This window comes from Hippoglossus hippoglossus, chromosome 1 (assembly GCF_009819705.1).
Source record: "Hippoglossus hippoglossus isolate fHipHip1 chromosome 1, fHipHip1.pri, whole genome shotgun sequence".
Taxonomy (NCBI): Eukaryota; Metazoa; Chordata; class Actinopteri; order Pleuronectiformes; family Pleuronectidae; genus Hippoglossus; species Hippoglossus hippoglossus.
In genome coordinates, this window is record NC_047151.1 from 17020681 (window position 1) to 17042793 (window position 22113).

Consider the following 22113-nt stretch of genomic DNA (forward strand, 5'->3'; position numbering starts at 1 on the left):
CATATATGAACAACTGTTAGATCCGTTATGTCACTTTGGGGTAAAGAAAACCATTTTGTTGTTGTGATCTTACAGCACTCTTGAGCGCTTTAGCTTCAAGCGACCATGCACAACAGTTATACTGCTGAGATAAACCATTTCTAATTTGCAGAGCGTGGGACCTGGGCTTTATTTGTTCGCGTGTAAAGTTTTGTAGCTGCAGCTTGTTTTCCAGTGAATCCACTGGAAATCTATGCAATGAGCTGTTGTCATGAAAACGGCCAAACAAGTGGGGGTTGATTACATACACTCACAGCTGCGCTCTAATTGTGCATTACTCTCAAATTTTACTGCGCACTAACAAACTTGTAAACTTGTGATTAGCCTGTGAGCTCAGTCCCAGAACACACACAGAGTTTGCTGTCGTGCTGACAGTCCGCTGCTCCAACACGACAAATCCCAGCTTATATAGACACAACTGCTGCATGTACACACTGTCCAACATTGCACTGTTCATCTGTCATTGCAAGTTTTTCTCGCTATGATTCATGCTCGGCCCTTATTCTGCAAACATTCCGCTCTATTATGACAGGCATTCTGCGCAAGTCTAAATTAGTATAAGCATCTGACAGAGTGAGACACTAAAGACATGAGCAGAGTCCACGTGAGTCTATGTTCTACCCACGATGAAAACAGCAGAAACAACAAGCTGCTTGGACTGAAACAATTATCAGATCCTCCCACATTGAATTCACAGAGATATCTCCACTGATCTCACACATGGCATTTGGACATTATAAAATTTGATTTTAATTCACGTTTGTACCAAATATCAACAGGCCTTTCTTATACATGAGAAACAAACACTTTGTGTGTGATTTTAGTTCCATAGACATCAAAATATAACCTTTACCTGGTGTGTTTGACAACGTAAGGTGAACTATAGACAGACACACACGCCACAGTCACGCACGCACACACTTACATGAGTGGTCATGGAGGACAAACAGCAATCAAACGTCCGGCGACTCTTGTCTGTCCCTCTCTCTCTCATCTTCGCATGCTAATTAACCTTGGCCTGAAAACCTCCCCGCGTTTAATTGCTACCATGGAAACGGCTGCCATTTGCAGAATTGTCCCACACACACGCACAGACACACACACACGTACAAACCCGCACACCGAGCGCACAGTTCAATTAGACCCATCCATTCTGCTTGACTAGCACCAGTCATCACCATCAGCTCATCTGATATCACCTCTCTGTGGCTGTTTCTGCCCCAGCGACTCATAGAGAGAAGCTGCAGGCGAAGAAGAGGAGGAGGAGGAAGGTGGAAAGACGAGAAATAAGTGAAGACGGTAGAACTGTTAAGGACATATGCGACAGAAACAGGTAAGGATCTGCAGTTTTAATAGAAATACTGGATATTTTCATGTCTTTGTGCCTTGAACGGTGAAATGAAACCACTTCAGGGGTTTAAAGAGGAGAGATGTAAGGGCCATGAATAACTAGTAAATAGCAGCTGTCAGATAAATGTCATTGAGGGAAAAGGTGTGATATTTCCCGCTGCTATAAAGTCACATTAAGACTGAATTTGGCGACACTGAGGTGCAAGAAAAGGACTTTAAATATGGAAATGAGAACTTGAAGTTGAGAAGAGTCACAGAAGTGAAGCCAGTGTAGAAGAGGAAAGAGCCCAGTAAAAGTGCAATAAAAGTCGACCAAGCCAACCCAATGGCTGCTGTCCCCCGAGGAAGCTGATTGGAGGAAATTAAGACGGAAGACGGGAGAAATGCCATCATTTTAGAAATGCACCTTGAAAGTATCTCCCTCCATCTGTCTTCATACCAGACTCAGTTCAAATGAGGCTTGAACTTATGAACGTCCGCAAGCCAACACACACACACACACACACACACACACACACACACACACACACACACACACACACACACACACACACACACACACACACACACACACACACACACTTACTGAGGTATTGTTACTTGTTGGTTTGTCTGAACATGTAGATTGTCAGGCGGTTATGTGCTGCGGTTAATGACGCCTTTCTCTCCTCCCTCCCCCTCCATCCCATCACTCCCTCTATTTTCCTCCCACTTTCCATATTCCAGGTGCCGAAGAGCAAAGGAATTTGGTTACACACACACACACACACACACACACACACACACACACACACACACACACACACACACACACACACACACACACACACACACACACACACACACACACACACACATTATAATGCACTGAAGGCATCTTAACCTAGCCTCTGGCTCGCTCACAGCGAAATCGACTTTCCTGCCTCTGGTTCATTTGGGGCCACTGTGGGCTCCACTGATGTAATCTTAAACCAGACAGAAGAGTTTAAGAAGTAAAGTTCGATATCATCGTGACACTAATGCTTTGAATTCTGAGCTAAAAAGTCAATTTAAAGATGTCAGCAGGGAGGTGTTCATTTCTCCAAGTCCAGGCCTGTGATGGTGCAGAGCTGGAAATTGAACCTCAGTATTCAGCACAGAGTAAAGCTAAATGCTTAGTCAGACTCTGGTAACTTATTCTTTGACCAGATATTTACATAATTACGCCCACAAGGGAGGTTATGCTTTCGTTTGCGTTTGTTTGATTGTTAGCAGGATTGCGTGCGTGGGGAGTGGGGCATGACCCAAGGAACAATCTATTAATTTTGGAGTGAATACAGATCATGTCTTTTTTTTTTCTTTTTTACTTTCTTTAATATTTTTGAAACAAGGGCATTTTTTGATTAACAATTTCCTCAGGAATAATTCATGGATTTTGATGAAAAACCTCGGACACATTCAGAAGACTGGTGTTAATGGGTGTGTACAATTTGGTGTGGCTTGATTGAATCTAAGGGGACTGTTGGGCCTCGGTGGATGTGTCTGCTCTTTTGAGTGCTATTGTAATTAAAATAATAATTTTCTTCTTGTGCATCATGTTGCGTCGAGACAAATCAAGACTAATTTTAAGCTATTTTGTTGAATAAAAGAAATATAATGTTTGAAGGAAACTATGAATGAAATAGTAATTTTCTTTCTCATATAATTTCTTTCACAGAGGAAGAACTTTCTGTATGGCTGTCAAAACAAATCCACCACTGGATCCACTTGAAAGGCTTATCTTACTCCGTGGAATTAAAGCAATTTCCCTTTTCTCATTTGATTAAAAGAAACCAGATGGAGTTTGTGTGATGAAAAAAAAAAACATCACACGATTGTTAGTTGTAGACAAGCATGCAGCAATTTTCTTGTGTTTTAATTCATGGTAGGAACGTTTTTCTTCATCTGTTCAAAGAAATCCGTGCAACAAATCTCACCAGATGAAATCTAGTTTAAATCAAAAGATCCGCCAGGGTGGCTCTGGAGTCATGTTGTGTTTCAGCAGAAGCAGTGATGTCCAGGTGAACAGTCAGTTTCCCAGCACACGTGGGAAACAATGAGAAAAAACATGTGATACTAACAAGGTGTAACTCTTGTCTTTCTTAATTCCATCCACACCGTCCAGTACAGTGCAGCAGAGATTTAGCTCGATATGTTCGGCTGCTGAGATGTCTGGGGAGCGCCCACTGTTACCTAGCTAGTCACCAAGGCAACTCTGACAGGAATCTTATGTGCCCTGCTGAACACACACACACACACACACACACACACACACACACACACACACACACACACACACACACACACACACACACACACAAACACGCTGACAGTAACCCACCCACCCAGAGCGCTACTTGTAATTATGAGAGCTGTAAAACAGGCTGACATCATAGCCTTAGGTAGCCCCCACTCCTCCTCTATTTAAACTATATTATAGGTCTGTGCTTTTGAGAATAGATAGATAGATAGATAGATAGATAGATGGATAGATAGATAGATAGATAGATAGATTGATTGATTGATTGATGGATAGTAGAGGAGACGAGAGAGATAGAAGAGATGGAATTATGAATAAAGAGACTTTAGACTCACAATTCAACACAGAGCAAAACCAGAGCTGAGATGTAGAAGAGAAGACAGATACTGGACATATTTGTAATTAAAAATCTCAATCAGTTGATGAAACATCTTGAATAATGAGGAACATTATCTGTTCCAATGCTGAGGAAACAAATAGTTAAAATTCCTCTTTCTGCACTCGTAAATGTCTCTGCCAATGAGCTGAGAGGACACAGGTGACCCTGACTTTCCATTTTTCACCTCTGACCCACACCAACAGGAAGAAACCTGCACTCACACTCACTAACACACTTTCCCCTCTGTGTCTCCTCATGTTTCTTTTACTCACCCCCCCCCCCCCCCCCCCCCCACGCTTCTGTTCCTACACGTCTGCCAGTAGTTCATAATTTAATTTCTCTGAATGATGAAGATCTCTCTTTGTCTTTCCATCACATTCAACCCCAGTCCAGTTTCACAACGAGGCAAAAATCTGCTCACACAAACAAGGAGAAGAGAAGACATGAGGCTTTCTAGGCGTGTGAAATATTCAAGAGAGCAAGAGGAGGGAAAAAACACTGTGTTTTCAGACAGAGAGCGAGTGGGGGCTTCAGGGCAACATAAACCACAAAAGTTCTCCTTTGACTTGGCCCATTTAGGCCCATTTAGAGACAACGCACTTGCAAGAGAGCGAGACTGAATGGAGGTAAAAAGAGATGGTGTGAAGAGAGGAAGCACATGATTGGTCCCAGTTATTGTTATTACAAGACGGAGCAACCGACAGGGAGACGGATGGAGACAAAAAGGCGAAGTGTGAGGGAGAAGGAGTGATATGAGACGATAAGAGTCCTAACTTGTCTGCGCATACTTTATCTGATCAGTGATTTAGATAGTGTCTGTTTCATCCTGCTTTACCCAATGTTCCCGGCATCCTCTGTGTGTGTGTGTGTGTGGGTGTGTGTTCTCTCCTGACACTCGCTCAGAGGTCAGAGTTCTTAAGAGCAGCCATCCAATTACGGGGGGCATGGTGTTGCCGTAGAGATGAGAGAAAACTGTAATTGGATAATGACAGGTTGGAACCTGTCATTAGACTCTAGCATGGATGCACATACACATATGAACGAGAGCGTGCGTACACACACACATACATACACAAAAGTCGGGTACAAACCTGTGATTACAAACCTGCTGATCTATCAACAGCCTGCAGCTACAGAGCTACAACAGCACACTTTCTCTGTCTCTTTGTGTCTCTCAAAACTTTCTATATAAACTAACCTTCGATTTTTTTCATTTCCTTTGATGCTGACAACAATATCGTTTTTTTTTTTTTTATGTGTTGTAATTTAATTTAATTTTCATTTAATGTTTTAACCGTAAGCCCATCTATAAAGCTCTAAATAAACGTAAAGCCTCAAATTCTCTTAAAGTAACAGTGACTGTTGTGTAGTCGCCCTGTTTCTGGCCCGATTCCTCACATTATGTAAACATAGTACGTTTTAATGAGTCCAGGTCGCTGTCGTCACTTCAAACACACTCAGCCTTCGGTGAAATAATGTGAGAGGCTCTAAACTTGTGAGCAACATCTCTGGGAAGAATCAGCGGTCATCTCCCCAGCTTCCTCTCTTGGTTTCCTCTGCATCATTACCATGGGTGAGGGTCTTGCATAAGCCTCTCCAAACCAGTGTGTTAAGCTCAGGGGGGAGAGAGATGGGTATAGGGGAACGATGGGGAGGGGGCGTAAGCAAGGAAGGGTGTGAGAGGGAAAAAAGGCTTGAGAGAAAGGTGCTGGAAAGAGAGAGGGAAGATTATAGAGGAGCGGGGAGAGAGAGAGAGACAAGGAGGGGAGAAAATGGGGGCAAAAAAAGACCAAGTGAGCAGGAGAGGCAGAGAGGGAGGGCCGTGAGGTTTTCTTTTGTGGTGCTTGGAGAGTGACAGGGGTGCCAATAGAGCGGCCAGTGATGACAGTCCCACTGGAGAATGCCGGCTATGCCAGTGGAGTGGCACTAATGGAGCCAGAGAGGGGATGCAGTTGCCTGCCCCGGAGGGGGGATATTGTGCAACTGGACAAGGCAGCTTGACACGGAGCCAAGATGGAAGATTAGAGGGGAGGGAGAGAGGCACCCAGGGCAGAGAAAGACAGCCATGTTAGGTCTGCTGACTGATTGACACAAACTCAACCCTTCTCTCTGTTTTTCATCCGACTGCCGAGTTTCTACTTTTGTTCTAGTTTCTTAAAGAGGATACTTGGTAGCCAGGGGGAGTTTTCTCTGTGGATTAGCATTAATAACCATTTAAAATACAGTTTCCCCACTTTTGTTTCCCCTTCACTGGCTTTAATGATGTTAAAATATTATTATTTCCACTAGAATCTCAAATAAAGTTTTGTGGATTCGAACAAAGTTTGGCTGCAGAGAAGCTTGACACTTTGGGAATTATGCTTTAAATCTGTTTTGCAGTGGAGGTTTATTTCTTTGCCAGGCACAGAAGTTCCTGCTTCCTGCAAAGAAATAGTCTGTATTTACAATTTTTTTGATTCAATTAGTTAATTTGGAGTATTGTTTTAAATACAAGCTAAGCTAACTGGCTGTCGAGATGAACCATATACAGATACAAGAAGGGTATCGATCTTTTAGTCTACCTCTGATGAGAAATCAAATAATAATTGTGTAATTGTGTAAAGGCGTGTAAGGAGTTACTAACATGCCTCCTCACTATCTTGCACACACACCAACAAGTGTAAAGCCACAACAACTCCCTCCTCCTCCTCTACATGGATGCACACAGCAAGCAGGGGTCAATATTGCTGAATAGCTGTGATTGGGGTGAGTAGAGGAGCCTCGCATGATGAATCGTCCTGATTATTCCATAATCTCTCTCATAATTCACCGGCCGGCCAGACTCATCCATCAATACGTGGCCTGGATCCATACCTGCACATACTCTGGGGAGACAGGACGTCACAGAGGGAGAAGGAGGGCGAGTGGGAGAGGAAATAAGTGAGAGGAATCCACATCCCGCAGATTCTCAGGAGCCTAACACCCTCGTTCACTTCATATTATTATGTTAAGCTCTGAGGCTAAAGTGTGAGGGAAGTGGATGAGGATGATGTAGATGCTTTGTTGGGGGGGCATTACCGCACACGTTGACCCTTAATCACACACAAGCCATGGCGAGGAAATGCTTTGATGCTCCAGAGGACCTCACACGCACACACACTGATTCACACACTCTGCCATCGTAACTACCTGCTTCCAGGTAAGCTCTTCCTGGCGCTGGTTAGGTATGTAACCCCCCACTCCCAATATTCTACACTCAGGTTACTCTCGTACGCACGCACACACACACACACACACACACACACACACACACACACACCTGGGCACTTGTATCTGACAGACAGGCTGGCTCCAGGCTTCAGGCTACCTGCCATCTACAGTACTGACATACCTCTCTCCTGTTCTGACTCTCCCCTCCAGCTCCCCTACTTTCTTTACTTTCTCCGTCCCTTGATTTCTTACACTACTTCACCTCTTTCTTTTTTCTCCTCGCAGCCGGCTCACAATGGATTTAACACTTCTGTCTTCACCTTGGTAAATTCCCCCCTTCTCTTTTTTCCGCACCATTTAAGAGAGCAAACAGGTCTCTAATCTTTCTCTTAAACACCCTTCATTCATCCTGTCTGCATCCAGCCCCTCCTCCCCCTGTCTCTTTTTCCAGCTGTAACTCTCGCTCCTTCAGTAATCTGATGAGCAAAGCAGTGGCGTCACCGTCGCCCTGCCCATCACCCTGGATATCTCATCGGTCGACGCTGATGCTCCCTGACCTTTCACCTCCAGTGAGCTGTGAACCCTGACACCCGGACATCACGGGCGACAGGTGATTAATTAAGCTGCATTCAGGAAACGACAACATAATAATGAAGAATGTGTATGAAGATTAAGTGAAAAAATAAAATGAAAAGTGACAGAATCATCTATCCTGTTCCTACGTTTAGGAGTAAGTATATCAGATATATCTTTAAAACATAACATTTAGGTAGGATATATATATATATATTTTTTTTTTTACATTTTTGTTGATTTCTAAGATAATAATTCATGGATCTTGATGAAAAAAGGGGACTGATATTTATTTGTGTGCAATTAGTGTTGATCCAAAAATCTGCATCTAGTGAATTTAAATGTAATTTCCTTAGGGGACTGTTGGGCCTTGGAGGTATGCACTCTCCTGAGTGCCCTTATAGTTTGTATCATACTAATCTATTTTAAAAAACTGCACATGTTTATTGATTAAAACACACACACACACACACACACACACACACACACACACACACACACACACACACACACACACACACACAAACCCTTCCTGGACTCAGCTGAGGAACAAGTTAGCTCTAGTCGTGCTAAAAGTCAAGCAGGGCGTTTTTATTGCTTCACGTCTTTACATTCTGCCTGTATAACATAATCTTTTGTACTGGTGCCTCCTCAGTAATGCCAGCTAGCTCTCTCCGAATCGCTGGAGAATGAATTACAGCATTGTGCTGGGATGTGAATGGCCAAATCACTTCTTAGGAATGAGTGGCCTTGAGCAATTCAGATAGGCGGTCGCGTGATTCATATGATGGCAAGCGAGTGACTCACTGACACTCGACAAGTCAACACTGTTGGTTTATACCCAAGGTGATTCATAATGTGTACGCAGATGACATGGAAATTATCTGCAAACACACAAACTCAGCCACAAGAAAGAAAAATAAAAACACTCTTTTACCATTTGGCTCGATACGATCTGAGGGATCCAACAGTCCGAATTAAAAAATATCTCGGACAATATGTCTTTGTATCTGTTGAAGAGCTGTTTTTTTGTGTGTGTGTGTGTGTGTGTGTGTGTGTGTGTGTGTGTGTGTGTGTGTGTGTGTGTGTGTGTGTGTGTGTGTGTGTGTGAGTGCAAGGGAGTTTTTTTATATCTGTTAAAGTGCATTCAGAGAAACAGGAGGGGGCAGGAAATATTGCTGAATGGTAAAGCGATGTGTTTGTGCCAGTGTGCGTCTGTGTTTGTTAGATAAAGAGTAAGAAAGAGGAGAGCGAGGAAAAGACAGCAAGAAGGGAAGAGAGAGAGAGAGACAGAGCGAGAGAAAGAGAGAGAGAGAGAGAGAGAGAGAGAGAGAGAGAGAGAGAGAGAGAGAGAGAGAGAGAGAGAGAGAGAGTCCCGTCCACAGATGCCTCGGGCTGCGAGGCTTTAACTTAATTTCCTTGGACAGACATAATGGCAGATATTTGCATATCCTATGTAAACAAAGTCAGTGGCCAAATATCCTCTCATCCAAAACACAGCAGCTAACTTTGCTACCAGATGATACTGATCTTAGAGGCAGCAGACCCAAACGTAAATAACACTCTTCAGCAGGAATAACCAGGAGCAGGGCTTACGTTTTTCTTTTCCTAAGTACGGTCTGGATGTGAGTGATAGGGATCAGTTTCAATGATAACTGAAACATTTCCACTGGGAACCGTCTGACAGACGTCTACATTGTGGCCTCTGGTGCATTTCACAAGGAGCACAGAAGAGTCATCTGCCAGACATTCTGTATATTTGACAAAGAGTTTATGTTTTCATCTGCGTTCGTCTGTCAGTTAGCAAGACTACGCAAAAACTACTGGACAAACTTAGTGGAAGGATGCGGCAACATTTTGGTGTGTTTCTAGATCAGGGGGGCAGAGCCAGGAATTTTTTTATAGGACATTTTATTTTTTGACATTTTCATTGATTTCTAAGGGAATAATTCATGGAGTCCACCATTACAATAATTCTCTATCCTGCTATGGCACTTACTCCCAAACCTATTTCAATCTTTGGAAACGGGTCACCAATAATTGTTTTTTCACTAAAAACTTCTGGGAAACAACGGGGGGGGAAATATGAGAAAAAACTGCACATCCATTAAAGCAGTGGTCACCAACCTTTTCGAGCCCAGGATCACTTTTTAATTCCAAATGTAAGACGAGAGCTACCACCCTGATATCTTCCAAAAAACCCACTTATGAGGGTCATATTTATTATTTTTTGCAATTTGTGTTAAAGGCTGAATGTACAAGAAATAAATATAAACAAAGAGAGGCAGTTGTGCAACTTTTTCTATTCAATGCACAATATTCAAATTAATATCAATTCATATTTACAATGCAAAATATGTAGCTTCTCAGTTCCACAACATCGTCTGCAGAGGAGCTGCTACTGCAGCACAATGTTGTTACATATAGGCTTTGATTTGAATATGGCCACAAATATGATTATTGCCTTGTATGAAAGAAGTCCCTTGTACTAAAATAAATACCAGTACTACACAGTATGAAGCCGTGCATCTTCCGCTCTTGCAAATATTTCACAATAAAAAAACCTTTTTAAACAAGGGAATGGATTCCATTAACAGAAACGCTGGAGTGCTTTTATTTTGAAAAGGCATACAGAAATGTTGCAACCATTTGTTTGTGACATAAATTCATCAGAAAAACATTAAAACTCAGGTAAGATCATTTTCTCTGTTTATTCTGCTGTGAACCACAAGGTTTATCTGTTTATGACACAAATGTATTTACATCACTTCCCGAACCCGTTTCAAAGTAAAAGCACTCCAGCGTTTCACTTTCTGAATCCACTCATTTGTTCTAACGGGGCTTTGATTGTTATCGACAGGCCGAAAGATGCGCATCTTCATACCGTAGAGTACTGACATTTAGTTTCGTATATAAACCAACTTGTTGTTGAAGGAAATGCAGGAGATAAACCAGCAGCTCAGACGCCAGTAGCGGACACACAGCGTGTGTGAAGAACAGACAAACGACACACAGCTGATCTGCGGCGCGACGACAGCTAGTGAGTCCAGAGAGTTGGGAGATCGACCGGTAGATCGCGATCGACGGGTTGGCGACCACTGCATTAAAGGTTGCTGGGCACTGGGTCAACAAAATAGTCTGTTCACCTAAAGGCTCCATATTGACTGTTTCAAGCACAGGCCTTTCCTATTTCCTCTTTCAAAAGTCCAAGAGTCTCATGATAAAGTTGTTAAATCTTAGAATATGATAAAATCCTCTTCTGATAAGAATCAGTTTCATGAGCCGCTTCCCATGAGTAGAAGTTTAATTTGTCGTGATAGAAGATTCCCCTCCTTTCTTCTACGGATCACGTCCAGCTTAGATCTCTTGACTGAAACATTCTTCACCTCTGACCTCTGCGAACCCGGAGGTCACCGTCACTGTGGCAACTAAAACGCCAAACGCTCTCTGTCTTAATTAAAAAACATTATTTACTCAGAGAAATTTTCATTTTCACTACCTCTGACCTCTCTCTTCCTTTTCCTTTCTCCTCCTCCTCCTCCCCTCTGTGTTAGTTAACTGTCGACACGCTGGGAAAGCCCACGTCTCCTGAAAGACGCCTGCGTTCTTGGGACTATTGTGTTGAGCCTGTCGTCTCAGCCGAGGTGGTATATGAGTGTGTGTGTGTGCGAGAGAGAGAGAGAGTGTGTGTGTGTGTGTGCGTGTGTGTGTGTGTATGTGTGTGTGAAGCGAGGCTAAGCTCTCACAGAAGACAAAGCCACAACCTTCGAGGCTGCTAAGCAACAATGCCGCCTGGTAAAGCCTCGTCAGGGCACCGTTTAGCAGAGGATTAGGGACAATTACACACACATAAACACACACACCCAAACCGAAGCCTCATCAACTCCTTAATTCAAACCCCATACCACTTTGACTCCACTTTAATGTGTGTCTGTGTGTGTGTGTGTGTGTGTGTGTGTGTGACCTGAAGTTCAGTCATTTTCCTCTTCTAAATCAACTTGTCCATTTTGACTCCCCGTCAATGGAATGATGATGAACGACACACACACAGACGAAAATGCCAAAATCAAAAAAACTAAATCAAATTTTTATGTACAACAAAACTAGAACTAAATAAATAATGATGCCCATTAAGCATCTGACTCATACATCCAGTCCAGAGACGACAGCTTCTTTCAGACATGCACTGTACACGAACATTTCCAGAGGGGCCGTATGTGAGAACGCAAATGTGTTGATGATGTTTCTAACGTTTGACGGACGAAAAGCTCAGGATGAGAAAGAAAATGACTAAAACACAAAGTCACTGTCGCACCGACCTGGCTTCATACTCAAACAACCAGACTTTTCAGCTGGGGAAGCAGTGACCCATTCTCTTATCCTCCCATCACCCCATCCCTTCATCAACCACTCTTTCATCTCTCCCTCTTTCATCTCGCTGCTGATTTCTGTCCAGCAAACGGGAGAGAGAGAAAGACAGTGAGAGAGAGATGGAAAAGTACAAGTGAGGGAAGAAGGTAAGACAGATGTATGTTTGTGTAGCACCTTTTTTAAAACAGGGCTACACCGTACTGCATAAAAGTGAAAGTTGCTGAAAAATAAACAAGATAAATACACAAAAATTGATGATGGAAATAAATGTACAGAAGAGAATACACAAAGGTCCTAATGTTGAGTAAAAAGTGAATAAAGCAAATGTGTATTTAAGATAAAGATGCAAGATCCATCTACATGCAGTGATATCTGAACATCGCCTCTAACGCGAGGGTTGATTGCTTCCTAAAGATCAAAGGGATCTACTGGATTTATATTCTCATCATATCAGAAATGCATTTTGTTGCCATAGACAAATATGTGACCTATAAAAAACACTTACAAAACTATAAAAAAAATTTAATACACAGGAGCAATATGCCTGATTAAACACAAACATTTCTAATTTGATCTTAAAATCAAGGTGATTAATAACTTCCAGTCTTGGCTCCTTGCTGCTGAAGGAAATTTAATCACAGTCAGTCGTTTACTTGAATCACTTATGATCACATATGAGTTAACTGTACTGATCTCTTAAACTTCCTGTTATCTTTACACATAACAGAAACTGTTTATGAATTCAAATCGTGTACATTTGTTTACTTTTGTGAAATCTTTATATATATTTATTTTATATTTTTTATTTATCATATTTCATGATCACCTACGGCAACAGAAGAAGAAATGACATCCTCCTCATCCTCAGACTGACATATTCCTGAGGCCTAAACTCATCACTCGCTTTGGGAACATGTGCAGGTGGCGTCCCTGTAGCGTAGCGCCCACACGGAAACCACAGATTGTTGGGCACATGCAGGGACGTCCACACACACATCCTCTAATGATGAAATGTACATCATGCAGACCCACCTGGACCCTCTCATACTTGGGGATGTGAGTGTTTGTGTGCGTGTGTATGTTCTGATCCCAGGGTCAAAATTTGTGATTTGCTTGGCAGGGGGAGCTCTCGGTTCTTGCCCAGCGCAGTGAGGTTTTACTGGCCCAGCTTGTTTTACAGAGTCTTTCTAATGAACTGTGTCTGTTTGATCCATTGTTCAAAGTGTCTCTGCTCTCTGCTGCTGTCGTTCTCTCTCTTTCCTCCGTCCCTCGTCTCTTTCTCAGAGCAAACAGCCACAGCTGTGGTCCTCAGTATTACCAGGGGAAACAGGAGGCCTGTGTGTGTCTGTGTGTGTGTTTACGTCAGAGACAGACACACAGAGAGAGAGAGTTTTTGGGGATATGCCCACCACATGGTGTCTCCAGATGTGTGTGTCTTCGTAACCTAATAGAGTTTTGGCCCTGGAGTGTTGGGGGAGGCTAAGCGTGTGTGTGTGCGTGTGCGTGTGCGTGTGCGTGTGCGTGTGCGTGTGTGTGTGTGTGTGTGTGTGTGTGTGTGCATGCAAATATGTTTTGTATGCAATGCAAGTAATTATATAGTAATTATGCATATTTCTATCAATATATGGGAAAGATTAAAAATTACATTGGATGTATCGAAAAGCTTTCAAATGACCTTGAGCTTTCTCACGGCAATATTGAGACAACTCGATGTTAGAGGTGAGCAACCTCAAGGAGGCCTCATGTTTCTGAATCACTCTTTACATCAAAGTCTGGAGGTGCATCTAACATCACTCCCTTGTTTACTCGTTAATTTCTCCCTGTATAACGGACACTAAATAATTCACTCTCCACTGAGCAGTAAATCCAGATTTCAGACACTTACGAGTCATCATCCTATTGCATCATAGTCGACAGGTGTAGAGTCAGAGGAGGGTGAGGGGGGAGTGTTCGAATGATCCAGAATTAACAACACATGTCTCTGGTGTAAACCTTTCTCGTAAAAAGGAAAAATCCTGCAGGTAAATATTTTTCATGAATTATGTTCCCTCGAGAATGTACGGCATGTCTCAACCCCCCCCCCCCCCCCACACACAGTTTAATCCTTCAAAACACTAAACCACCATGTTGAGCAAAGGGTTAAACACTTACAGTACACTCACAGACACACACACACAGATTTTCCAAGCACCAAAAACAGTGAAAACATAATTTTCATAATAGCAGGTTAAGCAAGTGTTCATTTATAGCACCACTGTCGCAAAAAAGAAAAAACCTAAACTCGGTCCGATTCGCACATACCTTCTGACCTCAATATAAAACTTCACAAGATTCCACTTCAGACTTTCTCAAGGGTTTCTTGTTGTGTTTTCTAAAAATACAAATACTCCGTAGGGGAGGGGGGGGGGTTTAGAAGTTGAAATAGGATTTAATATTGACCAAGCTGCCTTAAATAATATTGGCTTAGCCTCCCTTCGTGGTTGTCATTTCATTCTGAATGACTTCCATACGTCCCAAAAATCTGCTCGTAGCTTTGTGGCTGCAACAGAACCGTCTTGGTGATTTTCCTCTTCATTGTCATTTAGTAATTTCCTGTTGTTTTGAGGGATATGTTTCATATTTCACTGAAGTATTGTTTTTAACAGATCTGAAGAGCTGAAGCGCACACACACTTACACACATATACTGTGCATACAATCCAAATGAACACATATAAGTGCTAACACACAAATGCACACACACACACACACACACACACACACACACACACACACACACACACACACACACACACACACACACACACACACACACACACACACACACACACACACACACAAGGCCGCTTGTCTGCGACAGCTGAGCAGAGTGCAGTTGTATTTTTACCTCGGCCCACACGGTGAGCAAAATGCCAACTCTTGGCCTTGAGAAACTCTCTCTCTTTCTCTCTCTCTCACACACACACACACACACACTCTTGCTCTCAGAAACACTTACGCACATGCAGACGCACACCCTCAGACACGACAGGTCAAGCCCAGCCAACCGCCGTAGCAGCCGCAGAACATAAACAACTTTCACACACTCTGTGAAGCATCTGAGCATTTCAATATTGTTTTAGATAAATATATTCAGCCACACGTATAAATATATGGAACCATAATTATTCCCCGAGACCACAAATGACCATGACGGGAAGTTAGTTCCCACAGTTTCAGCAGCGTCGCAGCCCAGCCCTGCAGTGCTGGAAATCCACAGCTCGGTTTACAGCACAGGCGACCATGCAGACGGACAGTGACGGGGTGGAAGGTGCTTGACAACAATAAACAGCTGCTCATTGGTTTGAATGAGAACTGGGACATTTAGGTTCAGTCACAAAAAGGATGTTCTGCATGTGAAAGACACAGAGTCTAAGTTCAGGAGAGAAACCTGTTTCTATAGGTTTCACTGCTTGGTCTGTCGTGTTCATGGCTTTCTCCTCTCCATCCTCTCAGACTCACTCACATGAACACACACTCACACACACATGCGGACACACTCCCAGTGGGCAGCAGCTGTTCGAGTGCTAATCTCCATTAGCTACTGAACTGGCTTCCACGGAGAGGGCCATGTAAAATCTCTTCTCTCACTCCTTCACCCGAGTGAAACACCACGGCTGCATCGCTGACACAAACATACGTTTGTAAAATATTTCAGCTTGTAGTTAAAGTCATGGTCAATATGCTGTGCACACAAACACACCACTGCATGTACCAGCAATTCATCTGAACGACCTCAAGCCTTCATTGCAGTGCCTTTGTTCAGCCGATCACATCAGAAATGTGTGTATATATATATATATATATATGTGTGTGTAATCACAGAAAAGAGAAAAGAGGACTTACAGTCTGTAGAGCTTCGTCGTTCCCAGGAAAAGCAGCTCGGGAAAGATGGCCAGATTATTCCGATTCAGGCGCCTGAAAAAACACGGCGTAAATTAGAAAACAAACTCTACCTAGCTCCTTCCAGACAGTATGGGCAGAGCGGTTAGATATATGTGTAATTATCTTTTTAAAGTCAGATTTGTATTTCCTGATGAGCATATCAAATTATATTACGCTGTTTTCATTGTAATACAACTCGGTTTATTTCGAGGACGCTTGAAAAAACAAGGAGATTGATGGAGAAACTTTTCAGACAAAACACACACACACACATGTTCATGGAAAGATTCTCAAAAACAGACTCCGGGTTACCCCTGATTTAAGGGCTGCCAGACAAACAGTGAGTTAGAGAAGGACGAAGGGAAGGCGGGGAGAAAGGAGAGAAGAGAAGGGGTTCGGATGGAGGGTGGGGGGGGACCTTTTTTTTTTTTTTTACCACAAAGGCGGAGGAGAGGAGACGATGTGGGAAAAACAAACAGGCAGTCTGGCCGGGCTACCGAATGTGTGAAAAGGACCCCACTGAGTAAACAAGGCCCTCACAGCAGAAGAACTCACAACAACCCGTCATCTCACACACACACACACACACACACACACACACACAGACACACACACGGAGACAAACAGAGGAGTTGAGAGAACTCGGGTGAGTTTAATAATCTGGGTGCGATCATTTAACCCTGGTTGAGTGGAGTGAAGAGGTTTGTGTGTCGGTGTGTGTCGGTGTGTGTGTGGTGTGTGTGTGGTGATGCCTTGATGTGAGTCAGAGGAGAGAGTGACACAATGAGGGACAGGCTGCTGAAACAGTTTAACCCCGACACACACATGCACACACACACATACACACACAAACACACACACACACAGTCATGTCAGCATGACTTCAGAGGGCATTGCATTGATTCACATTGATTTCCTGGAGACTTACTCAAACCTTAACCATACTTGCTTAACCTTAACCTAAATCTAACCTAAACCTAACCTTAAAACATGTCTTCACCTTAAAATGTAATGATTTACGTTATTGGGACTTGCATTTTTTTACTCATAAGGAAGAAATGTCCCTATAATGTGATGTGTAAACAGATTTAGGTCTCCACAACATGTGTATATGGACCACACGCACACACACACACACACACACAGAGCCTTGTCCCCAAGACTTCGGAGGACATTATATTGACCTACATTTAGAGTCTTAGAGTATTTGTTTGATTATAACCCTAATTATTGGTACTTAAAAGTTTTTATTTTTATTTTTACATCCCCCAAATTTTTATCTCTCAATTGACTATATTTTGCTTCATAAAGAATCATTTAAAGTTTTTTAATATGCATTTCGTCGAGGGCCCCGTGCCCATGCCCCTGTACCACTCATCCAGAGTGCTGCATTTTTAACCTGATCTGACCTAAACTAAACTTTACCCTAACCCTACCCTAACCTCAAAATATGTCCTCACATTAAAACTTTAATTATTTATATTATGAGGACAAGTTTGCATAATGTGACAGTGTAAACACATTTAGGTCCCCAAAGGTGAGTAATACTTGAACCCTATAAACAAGCGCACCCACACACACACACACATTGACAGTCACAACAGAATTGCTGTGCTGGCTGCGACAGGAGATGAATGATGAAAGGGAGAACGAAGAGGAAAAAGTGGAGGGGTGACTTTAAAGTGATAAAAAAAACCCGCAAAGCCCCGATACTTTCTGAATGATTTACACATAAATCCCAGAAATACAACACATTCTGCTCAAACAACATAACTCCATTCAAAACCCTGATATCCTCTCTTTAAATCTCTCAATGACTTTCCCCTCTTCACCCTCATCTTCCGTCTCTTTTTGCATCACTAAAGCCGCGGTGGACTCTCCTTAAATAACGTCAACACCTCTTTGTCCACCTTCCTCCCACAAGTGCACAAATATATGAATGTGCTCGAGCCCCGGCACACACATTTACACTCCACAGTTACATCAGAGGCCACTTAAATATTTAACGTCCCGCAGAACTGAAGTTTCTGAATTATTCACCGCTCTTCCGTTAGTCGGCTCAGGCGGCTAAGAGCCCCACGTGGTCCCGCAGAGAGAGGCCCACTCCCACTGCAGGTCTTGCCCAGCCATGAGCACCCGTTAGTGGGTTAGACCTCCACTGGGAGGGCGCATGGACTGGTGCTAGAGGTGGGGAGGAGGAAAGGAGGACAGAGGGGGGGTATGATCTCATCCTCTCAAAATAGATGCCATGCTGTCAGACTAGGAGACTGAGATAATGAAGTAAAGATCCAGACCAGTCTGCTTCCTCTGCTTTTAAAAGCAATTTATGAATTTGATAAGTGTAGCAGCAGTGGGGTTATCACATTAAACATCATATCGTGCTGCTTTTAGGTCCCTAATCAAAGTCAACACAGGAGAGATGGTGTATCAGGCCTAGAAATTACAAACGGCACATTGCATTCCTTTGACTCTGTTCACAATCACAAATTTCATTAAGTATTGTAATTTTGAGTCATTCATCATGTGCGAATATCATCAATATTAACTAACTGCAAATAATCCAGTTCATAACAAGTCCCTGACTCAACCTGTTGGCTACGATGAAAGCTTTAACTAGGAATAAGATTTATCATTAATAAATCTATTAATCAAGCAATTTGTAGTCTAATTCTTGTGTCTTATGTGTATAGAGACGGGCAATGATCTGTTGCTAGTGTAGATGGTATTTCCGTAATTTTGTATATAGTCTTTTAGATTCTTTTACTATTCGTATTCTTTTTCTTATTAATATGTAGCTCCCCTTTCACTGCTACTCTTTTGTGCTGCTGTGTGTAATTAGTATTTCCTCTACAGAGGATCAATAAAGGTACATCTTATCTTATCTTGCTGTGATGCATTGCATTGGATTATTGATATGCAACTCTCTTGTATCTTGTATTGTATCTGTCTCTTTAAAAAAAACAACTTTTTAAATAAAATAAAATAAATGGCCTAAGGTGACGTCCCAAGTGTTTGTTTTGTCCAATATTCCCAAAACCTATAATACGGACTTTACAGAAATTTGACCACCTTTGTTTTTATGTGTAAACTTTCATTTAGTTTGCTCACGCACACATGCACATGCACGTGGCTGATGCGATACACAATCCAGTCAATGGTTTCACACCACTCCAGTTATCAAAAGGTGTTGGTAACGCACCAAAAGATGCAGCAAAGTGCATTTATTGGATCTCAAGGACACATTATTTTGCGTTTGTTTACAGGAAATTATCTTCCAACACCTCAACATCCATCCAGGCAACAAAATGTAAAACACAGTGAGATGACAGTGGCACCGTCAGAGGGGAACTCTGATTCTGATTTGTTAAGTGACTGAAGATTCAAAATTCAAGATTTCTTTGTAGATTTACTGAAGACAATTATAATATATATCAAAGTACATATAAAAGTCATTGACAGCTTCTTACTCAAATAACCTGCAGTCGTCTGTTGTGGTTTGTTCCTGGAGTTGATGGAATGCATCTTTTAAAACCTTGTTTATGTGTGTATTTGTAAGTGTGTGTGTGTGCATATGCAAATACTGTAAACAGCCCCGGAGTACTCCCACAGTCTCATTAGTCAGAGTCTCATGGCTGAAAGTGAAGGAAAACTGAAGAGCCAGTGGTCTGAGGTGTGAGTGTCAGTCCAACAAGCGAATGTCACACTGCAGCGTGGTGATAATCCCTGCAGTCATAAACAGATGCTACGGGGCAGCAAACCACACAGTACACACACAGCACGCGCACAAACACATTCCAACAAACACGTACAGTGTGCCAGATCTTCGTACACACTTCCACACGTGCACAACCACACAAATTAAAAACACACACACTCTCACACACACACACAGCCCTCACACCCAGGAGCCTTGTAGATGTGCAGTACTACAGGCCTGCAGGCTCTGGCTGGGAAGGAAACAACAAACCACCTCAAAAAGCAATTACTCCCCAGAGGACACTGCTGCCATAATACACCTTTTTTGCACAAACAATCTGTCACACACACACACAGACCGACAATAGTGATACTGTTACCATAGTTATGACTCAAACCATGAGGATGTTTTCATGACCCAGGGTTTTCCATTTAACTAAGAAAACCACTTCACACAGACCATATGTGTGTGTGTGTGTGTGTATCTTGTCCTGTATTTGGTTCACAGCTTGTGTATACAAATTGAACCACAGCCCATCATCCACCACATGTTTACTCTAATCTGACCTGTTATTCAAACAGTAATGACAGATACCACCTCTCCCCTAAAACACAGCAATGCAGAAATCCAGTCTTCTCACCTGACCTGTGCAAATTCCTCTGCTATCACCTAAACTTCAGGAGCTACTGGAAAGCTTTTCCTTCAAACTTTGAGCTGACTGTTGTGTAGCACCTACACAGCTAACGTTGGCTGCTGCAGAGCGCAGCACTGACAGGGTCAAGGACCAGGGACAATCTATCACAAATGACTTCTGTAGACAGAACCGCTGAAGTGAAAATGGCTTTTTGTGTGTCTTCACAGTGCAGATAATTTCAAGCTCTGCTGCTCAATAAAAAATAACGTTTAAAAAAAAGAAAGAAAATGATTGAAACTTTGCCCTGAAATGATCAGAGAGAACAATGTTATCACTCAACAGGCTTTAGAGCTAATCAAGTACTAATCCAGGGCTTTCCTTTGAAATCCATATCCTGCTATCTGGGATCTCTGTTACAATTATCTTTTGCTATTCATATTGTCCACGCATTATAACATGATCACTTGGTTTGAGACTTAATTATCTACCTTGTAATCACTGCTGATAGACCCATCCCTCTACCTGTAAGCAGTTTTACTATTATTCATCGCTATTAAAATGATCTTTGGCATTGTGATCACTCAATTACAGGCTAATTATCTGAGGCTTTATCTCACCGCTGTTCTCTGAAATTATCGTCTCAATGCCTGTAATTACTGTTTTCTTTCTCTCGGCATCTCTGCGGCTCTTATCTCCTTCAATCTCACTGGCTTTGAATTGGATAGAGGCTATAAACCAGTCAAATGTGAGAGAAGGATAAGAGGATCAGGAGATCCTCTCTTTCCTGTTCTGCAGCCACAGGGAGAAGGGTGAAGAATGTATCACATTCCTGTATGAACGGGACACAGAGAGAGAACGAGATGGGTGTGGGTATGGGAGAAAAACATGAGGAGAGGCTGGAGGTATGAATGAAAGAGAGGCGGAAGGCGTGAGTGGGTGTGAGGGGGGCAAAATCCAGATAAAACCAGTCCTGTCAGAGCAGCCTTGCGTAAGTGAATGCGCATGCATGAGTTTATCCATACCCATGCATGTGTTTATGCATGTGCACGTGTGTGTTGTGGCGCGCCTATCTCCTCCACACCTCCTTTGACTACCCACCCCCTCCTCCATACCCCCCAGCTCCTGCCCCACACCTGACCCTGCCCTGCCCATCGCTGCAGGGCCTGTCGCAAAAAAAAGGGGGATAAGAAGGGGAACCGTTTTCCACCCCTGCGGGGGGCAGTCACTGTGGATCTGTCAGCCCAGCTTAGGGTCCTCTCCTCTGGGCAGCGGTGCCCAGCAGGACCCTTCCAGCCCCCCAGAGGACGGAGGCCTTTGAAATGAGCCCCCAGACTCCAGACTCCGGAGATGGGCCTTTGTTCTGCGGCTGCAGGGGGGCATTGATGACTGACTTCATCTTTGTGTTTGTGAACATGCCACGCCAGAGACGATGAATTATCGTTGGAAAACCCTTGCGAGGACAACAGAAAACAGCCATGTTGTGTCAGAAAGTTAGCCGCTGTCAAAGGTGTTTGTCGCCATCAGAGACAAAAAGGAGCAAAAGAGACGACTAAACAGCTCTTGTAGTCTGACAGTAAATGTCTAAGACTACTTTTCAATACAAGTGCAAGTATGAGAAGCCTGTTTTACATGGGAGAGGTCTTTACTGCCATCTCTTTGTTCAGAGGGTCATCAGTACAA

The 22113-nt window shown here is 42.9% G+C and overlaps 1 protein-coding gene across 5 annotated transcripts in view; it reads right to left on the reverse strand.

Annotated features, from left to right (window-relative positions):
- slit2 (slit homolog 2 (Drosophila)) overlaps window positions 1-22113 on the reverse strand; it is an 89164-nt gene that overhangs the window by 61252 nt on the left and 5799 nt on the right. For all 5 annotated transcript variants that reach the window (XM_034583033.1, XM_034583015.1, XM_034583024.1 and 2 more), the window contains one exon: window positions 16064-16135. In XM_034583033.1, coding sequence (XP_034438924.1) covers window positions 16064-16135 — 72 coding nt within the window. The remainder of the gene's footprint in view (window positions 1-16063; window positions 16136-22113) is intronic.